The 8,506-nt window shown below is 34.3% G+C and overlaps 1 protein-coding gene across 2 annotated transcripts in view; it reads left to right on the forward strand.

Annotated features, from left to right (window-relative positions):
• Positions 1-279: 279 nt before the first annotated feature.
• Positions 280-8,506, forward strand: part of LOC139127795 (fibroblast growth factor receptor-like) — a 15,928-nt gene continuing 7,701 nt past the window's right edge. The window contains exons 1-4 of one of the 2 annotated variants that reach the window (XM_070693669.1): positions 280-459; positions 5,335-5,452; positions 6,361-6,735; positions 7,340-7,474. In XM_070693669.1, the coding sequence (XP_070549770.1) occupies positions 5,374-5,452; positions 6,361-6,735; positions 7,340-7,474 (589 nt within the window). In that variant the 5' untranslated portion in view covers positions 280-459; positions 5,335-5,373. The remainder of the gene's footprint in view (positions 460-5,334; positions 5,453-6,360; positions 6,736-7,339; positions 7,475-8,506) is intronic. The other variant, XM_070693670.1, reaches the window with a different exon arrangement.

An 8,506-nucleotide genomic window follows, 5' to 3' on the forward strand; every position in this document is an offset into this window, starting at 1 on the left:
AATAATTTAATAAATAAATTATTAAGATTACGTTTGTATTTTTTGTGGAAAAATCACTGTAGACGAACGGAAAGTGTGCCATCTTCTTTAGTTTCACCATTCAAAATTAAATACTGTGTTTCGACTATGAATACATTACCATGCCTCTGTGTCTGTATCTTTCTCATTATTCAGCAAGACAGCGTCTAAGTTAGTGAAGTCTGCTCGTTTTTACCCAAGATTATACAACCCTTTTAGTCAATCGTCAGCCGCTAGGCTGTATAGTAGCCTGATGCAATATCCGTCGTGCCTTGAACACACGTACCTTTAAATAACGGGCATCGAGTAAAGGTCAAAACGCCATTGTTTGTTTTATCATCTTTCCTCAATTCTAAATCTTTTGACACAGAGGAACCTGCATGTAACACACGTCGTGTACGAGAAATCGTAAAAACTTGACACACAGACATCAGCTCCTAAGTAAGTGGAAGAATGTTAATTTAATAGCTTGTAAATGTAATGATAAGCGCATGTTTATATCTGACGTACAGACCCGCTGGTGCATGTATCATGTAAAGTTATGTCTGTCCGTCATTTCTGCCTTCCGTGTTGCGGCCATGTTTACAATCAAGGACTAAGACATGGCTCTATAGAGGTATGTAACAGATATACAACAAGACGACTTCACGCACTACAGGATAAGACATATCATTTGTTACCATACGGGCAATTAAGCCTGGTCTTTTATTGTTCCGTCAGTAATCAGGTTATGCATATCACGGAGAAACTACCCAACAGCTTAACGCACGGCTGATCTGTTGTGTGCTACTCTGGAACACCACCATTGTGTATTAACGCAAACATTCGAAATCTCACAAATAATGGTTCTATTTCACAAAGTTTCATTAAATATCGTACACCAGTTACCACATGTTGTTAGCTTGTTGTAAATAAATAGGGATTTTAGTAATTTTAGGTTAAGAGTAGTTATACAGTACTTGAAATAGTTGCATCGATCAATTTTGTGTACATACCGGTATCAGTACATGTATTACTGTAAAGCGGGCTTGTTTCCGGTATATTTTTTTTTGAATGTCAGTGCTTCTGTCAGTTAAATGTGGAGTACAGACGATTTCTTTTTCTGAATTAACACACTTTAATAACGAAAAAACTTTCGTCCTAGTTTTTGCCCTAATCCTAAATTGTTTTTAATTTGAACTTCAGTAATGAAGTTTTCTTCTCGTTCACAAAGGAAACTGACAAGGAGTGAAGTAGTGGCATAATTTGCAATGTGTCTTCTACACTCAAACTCCACCCAAGCAAAATAGCAAAATAAACGTGCCGCAAGTAGATACTTTTAAAGTATTCTAACTCGAAGATAGACTTTAATTACCTAAAGCTAGCATTATAACTTTTATATATTTTGTCGAGGAAGACAAAACAGATTCTTTGATACAAAAGCTAGGCATTTTTTTATTTATAAAAGCGTCTGAAGGAATTCGGTACAATTCTCCTTATGTTTTATCAGACCATGTACAGGCTTAAATAACCACTTCCCTGCAACATTGCATTCAGTTCTAAATGTGGTCAGTATTGCACAGGCGATCACAATCTAAGACATAGCCTCTGTACAATTATCTTCTTCTTCGAGGACATTCGAAAATCAAAACAAGGCTTACATTGTTCAATTATTCATAAGTTTATTCAGATTTTAAGAGTTCTTTGTATTTACTTCTATTAATATGATTTTGCACTGGTCTTGCCCTACTTGTTTGCGCACTGTCTTCTCTATTGGCATTTTTGCACTCTGTGAAATTTAAAATTGTCCGTATTAAGAGAGCTAAGAGCAAAATCCATTGTGATCGATTGTTACAAAATACAGTAGAATTCCTGATCATCCAGTACAGGATATGCAGGCCTACATAAAGAATTTATCATGAATTCCCTCAGGATTCAAAGTTATTCTTCTACATTCCAAAATACAATCCAGCATAATTCTCTGTGGATACAGCTCTTTTATTTCAGATATATATATATATATATATATATATATATTATATATATTATATATATATTATATATATATATATATATATATATATATATATATATATATATATATATTATATATTATATATATATATATATAATATATATCTGTGCCCAAGTTCAGAGGTTGCCATAAAGCCATTATGGTGATAACCGGGAGGGCACATTGTATACATTTTGTATATATATATATATATATATATATATATATATTATATATATATTATATATAATATATATATATATATATATATATAATATATATATATATATATATATATATATATATATATATATATATATATATATATATATATATATAACAAAATCTTAGAATTTGGATGGTCTCAACAAAACACAACTTATGGTTCTTACAGTGACAAGCTTTGGCCTTGTTCACAAGGCATCATCAGGTCCAACTGATGAACAGAATCCAGGGGTAAAATACAGCCAACGGGAAAAGTACAGGTGTGAAAAAAAGGGACAATAGGGTGTTAACGGATGGCGTATATATATATATAATATATATATATATATATATATATATATATATATATATATATATATATATATATAATATATATATATATATATATATATATATATATATATATATATATATATATATATATTATATATATATATATATATATACTTTAAACTTTTCTTAAATTACACTCCCTTTGAACGTTTTTTCGTACGGTAATAATTAAATAAATTCGTTGTTGAGATAACCTTTGAGTTGTTAGTAAAAATAGAGAGTAGACGAACTTCGAAAGTGCCCTCTTCTTGGTTTCAATATTAACAAAGACATTATTTATTTTGTCTAATATGTATATGTATTATGTCCCTGTCTCTTTCTCTCTATAAACAGCGGATTGGCGTCTAACTTAGTCATAGCTAACCTTGCTCGTGTGTCAGACAATTAATGCCATACAATTAATGTCACAAGAACATTCTAGTCAAGAGTATGCAACTGTTTAAAGTCAATGTCAACTGCTATGCTTTATAGTAATTGTATTTCCCGATATCCCTTAGGCGTCGAAAACCTATATCTTTAAATACCGGGCCTCGAGTAAAGGTCGCAAACATGAATGTTTGTTTTCTTGTCCTACCTCAAATCTAAATATTTTAACATAGAGGTACCTGTATGTAACACATACCAGAGCCGTGTCTAGTTGACACACTGACGTAAATTTGTAAGTACATGAAGAGTGTTAATTGAATTCGCTCGTGAATGGCAAACGCGTGTCAATATCTGAAGTTCAGACCCTCTGGTGCATTTCGCATTTTTAGCTGTATCTGTCCGGCATTTCTGCCTTCCATGTTGCGGCCAGCCTACATCAATGTTTACAAACAAGGACTGTGAAATGGCTCTCTAGAGGTATGTTACAGATATACCTACAGGACGACGTGACGCATACAAAGACATATTGTTTGATACCATATTGGCAATTAGCCTGGCCTGTAATTGTTTCGTCACAGTAACCAGGCTAGGGTGTTGTAGTAATAACTTGTACTATCACCAATTCCGTGTAATTGCTGATCTGTCATAAATATGGAACGCCAACATTAAGAATTAACCTACATCTCACCAATAGGGCCGTATTTCACGTAGTTTCATTGAATAACTTACACCGGTTAGCATGTGTTTTAAGCAAAATGTACAGCAAGTCGTTAAAGTACCATTACAGTACCTGAAATCGTTGCTTCCGTGTACTATGTGTACATACGGGTACAAGTAAATTCTTACTGTAAAATGAGCATTTTCTAGTAATTGTATGATGAATATTTATGCTTCAGTTAGTTAAATGAGAAGTATAGATGGTTCCCTGTTTCTGATTTTATATGCTTCAAAATATAAACAAATTTCTACACATGTCATATATGATAAAACAAACACTGAACAAAATGCTTGATATACGCTTGGAATACTTACGTACATTGACGTATATGGAGCACAATATTAATTGCATACGCAATGTATATTTTTGTACATGGATGCCAATACGTTGACATGCGTAGAGTATTTCTATTTAGATCATGAATATACGTAATGCAGATCTTTGAACACTAAGTGTACACTGTAGTTTTGTAATTTTAAGTATAAGTACGTGTATACTTAACGTATTTGACACATGTACATAATCAGTATATGTGTATATATTGTTGTATATCAAGCATTTTGTTCAGTGAAATGCGAACTTCAGTCATGAAGTATTCCTATCTTTCATTAAAAAAGTGTTAAAGAACGAGGTAGTGGCAGCATTTAAGTATGTATTTCACAAGGAATCAAGGAATCAAGGAATATTCTGATAATCGAACAAATTTGCCCGCGCAGTTAACTTTAAAACATGAGCTGGTAATTTCGTTTATGTTTATGAATGCTGTTTAGGAAATTGCGATACATCTTCTTCCCTCAGTTTATTAATATGACATTAAACTGGTCCAATAATCATTTTCATTCAAGGTAATACATTACCGGGTCCATGGGACATTTGAGATTTACAAATTTAGGTAGGATCATCCTGAACCACTGATAGTTAGTGGTGGTACCAGGTGTCCGGAATGGGAAAGCGTACCCTACTAGCATGCTACACCCGTCAGGATTGGTGCAAAAATTGTCTAAATATTGTGTGAAGTGATACAGTATATGAATCACTGTAATAAGTCAAAGCCGGGAATGCTGTCGCTAATCATTTGAGTGACAGTGGTTTCATATTTGGCCACAATGTCATCATATCGACCGTAGACATTTTTGAAAATCCTCACGAGTCTTTTGGATGTATATCCCCGTCTCACTAGTTTTGATACCAATAAGCTTTGTCTCATTCGAAAATTATTAAAAGATAAGAAGTTATCTAAGCCAACTGCGCCCCTTACGTATCTTTAGCATGGTGAAGCTTATATTCATTTCTCGGCGTTATAAACTAAGAGACCTTTCATTCTGTATGACAGTTTTTAAATGATGCTGCCTTTGTCAACTTCCATGGCCTTTTAAATAATAAGAATACGTTTTTAAAATATTTATTGCAGTCATCACAGGGACGACTAAACAAGAATACCTTGGTCTCAATATCCTGTCTAAAATCGTGAAAAAGGAATTGATGCAATTGTAATTAAATCAAATTAATAGGTCGTAATAAATAGTTGAGACTATTATCATGAAAATACTCCTGAAACACACCGCTACTTTATTTAGAAATTAAGAATTTCCTATAAGAGTTTTATTTATGTTACAGTGTATGTATTACTATAATATATTATGGTTTATAGTCAGTATTTCATTTTACCTAACCACTTTAGACCGAGCGTCGTCAAGTTGTATGCGTACAAACGACTAGTATGAAGTATGTGAAACTTCTTTGCTGTTGGTTTTATCTGTGCGCTGTTACCTTTACCACAGTGTCGGCCACTTCAGTAGGTGAGTCTCGTTTAATTGGCTTCGTCTATTCGTTATATATATTCATCAGAAAGAGTGACCTGTGTATTTAAAGTTACAGAAGGTGATGTATCTCGTTGCATATTCGGACCTGTAATGGATTGAAAAGGCTTCTTGGTACAAATTGTCCAGGATCGATGCTTGAATCTTGATGGTTTCTTAAAACGTACACGATACATTTTTATATACCCTAATATTCAAAATACCAGAGGCATTCGCTATTGTTGTCCTAGTCATGTTGTAGATCATCGCACAAAATGATAGATACGATCGATATTTAGTATTGTCCACAAGTTTAGGGCATTTTAACATGTATTCCTTCAGACTCTGTATTCATTTTTGTCGCTTGGCTGTTGCTTGGCACTAAATTGTGCTTGCAAGGCAAATTTGTTCGTACAGTCACTGTTTTTAAGTTTTTTTTTTCTTTTAAATAGTAGAGAAAAAAAAAAGATGAGTGTACAGGAACATCCCTGCTCAGTGTAAGGGCAGCCTATGCAGTAAGACAGACTACCAAAATGAGCATAGGTGTGAAGGACGGGAACCCGCTAATAATCAACTGCAATTGCAATTAACATTGGGCATGCAATATCTCAAAATATGTTAAAAGAGTTCTCTCCCCGATAACATTTTGAGTCATTAAACACCTTTAAGTAAAATTACTTGCTTCTTCTTGGAATTTGAATACACATGTCGCTCTGACCTCTTCAGCAGCCTTAAATGAGAGTCCTTAGTGATAATTACCGGCGTTTTGTCGGTTTATTGTTACGTTTGTTAGTGATGCTTTCTATGAACACTTTCGGTTCATTCAAAATAAAAAAGACGCGTTTGTCATCTGTTTTAAAATGTGAATTCAAATGACTAAAGAGTCAAACATGTCATTCTGATACCAGGTACTATACAAGCCATCAACCTGACTTGCACTGCTGATCATATCATAATCAAATGGCAAATAGACGAAGTAAAATTTGACTTTGCGGTCAGTCTTACTATGGCGAGTACTAACACAAGTACAGATAGTGATGGAGATTCAACGGTGAGTCGTTTAATGAAATGTACGGGTATGGATACAGTCGTCAACATTAGCAAGATTACACAAATGGAAAGAGAAAGAAGGTCCAAGGTAGTCCACACTTGCACGCCTAAACTCATCACGGTGACCTGGACACCGGGCAAAACGCCAAAGGAAAAGAAAACATTTCAAGTGGATGTTGATTACTACAGGGAGCAGTGTAAAAAGAGCAATCCGACAGGGAAATCTACAAATGGTAACGTTAACAAGTAAAATAGTACACAATATCATAATTGACCAGTTTGAATTTATGACAGGATAGTGCACGGTTTTGTTCCAGGTGAAGTAGTTTGTAGTAGTAGTAGTAGTAGTAGTAGTAGTAGTAGTAGTAGTAGTAGTAGTAGTAGTAGTAGTAGTAGTAGTAGTAGTAGTAGTAGTAGTAGTAGTAGTAACTAAAACTGATGCTGATGAAACGGACAAAATGCTTCACATGCGCGTAGCATATTTTTATATATCGACGTATATGGAACACAATAATTATTAATTGCATACGCAACGTATATCTTTGCATATGGAACATTAAAATACGTTGATATGCGCAGCGTATATCTATGCATATCATGAGTATACGTAATGCAGATCTTTGCACACTAAGCGTACACTGTAGTTTTGCATTTTATTAGTATACATGCGTGTATACTTAACGTATTTGACACGTGTACAGAATCAGTTTATGTGTATATATTGTTGTATCAAGCATGTTTCCCAGTGATGCTTCTGCAGCCTTTATTGATGATTATAATAATGCATATACTAGTGTCATTCTTTTCGTCTTATTCTGTTCCTTGTTTTTATTCAAGCTACAGAAGAGACGAAGAATCATACGTTACTTGTTTTAGTGATACTCTTGCCATTGATAGCCGGGACCATATTCATAGTTCTTGTCTACTACGGAATCCGTCGTGTAAATAGAAGAAGCCAGAGGTATACATTTGGTAAGCATTAGTACTTTTAATTGAGTACTCTCATGGCAACTATTTGTAGTGACTTTAAGGCCACTCGCAGTGGTTTCTTCGAGGAGTTTGGCTGTTTAAAATAGTGTTTTCATATTTTACTCATCAAGATACTGAGCTACGATGTGATTAACAAGACAAGTCTGATTAATCTTCCTCTCGTAATAAACTTCTGAGTACAACTTATAACTGGTACGCTGTAAACTACTGTAGCGTAATTCTTTCTTATACGTATAATACGTTACTGAACAAATGTGATATATATGGTCGGATATATTTCGATGATACAAATAGAACTTGATTTGCGAAATGCCAAACAACTAAACATTTTTCATTGACGGTTATCCTGAAGAGAAAATTGGGATTTTAAGTTAAGGAAGGAGTACACCTTGCAATACAGGTATAAAGAAATAGGCTAAGCAATTACACAAGCGAAAGTTGTTCTAGCAAGGTCAACATCAGAATCAAAAAGCGAAGAGAATTTCTTCCACTAAGACACTGCAAACCATGCAATGATCTGACAAGACACAAAATTTGTTTTTTCTCACAAATTTTGTTATACACCCAATGAGGCGGCTTATGAACATCTTGCCGAAAATGTATTCTGAATCTACCGAGGGTAAATAAAAAACAGCTCTTTCAAATGTAAAGCCGTCAATAATGCTTTGTCTAAAAGTAGACCACAGACTGCATTGTGTGTACAAAGGTAAACTTGTGTACTATACCACTACTGTACTATTTGTAGAGGAGATTGCGGACATTCAACTTAATAGAAAGCTTTTCTCTTTACGATGTCATGGCGGAAGCAAGTGCCTGATGACCGCAGTCGGGCAATGTATTGTTTTTGTATCAGAAACATGATTGCCTACCGAACTTTGTGGTTCGCAAATTGACATAATGGTGCAGGTCGAAATCTCGTTTGAATCGGATCGGTAACTATCTGTACAGTATCTCATGTGTTAAATATACAAATCACGCCCGTCTTTGCGCTGTCAATACACATTGAAACTCAAT

This window comes from Ptychodera flava, unplaced genomic scaffold, assembly GCF_041260155.1.
Source record: "Ptychodera flava strain L36383 unplaced genomic scaffold, AS_Pfla_20210202 Scaffold_37__1_contigs__length_1687728_pilon, whole genome shotgun sequence".
Classification (NCBI taxonomy): domain Eukaryota; kingdom Metazoa; phylum Hemichordata; class Enteropneusta; family Ptychoderidae; genus Ptychodera; species Ptychodera flava.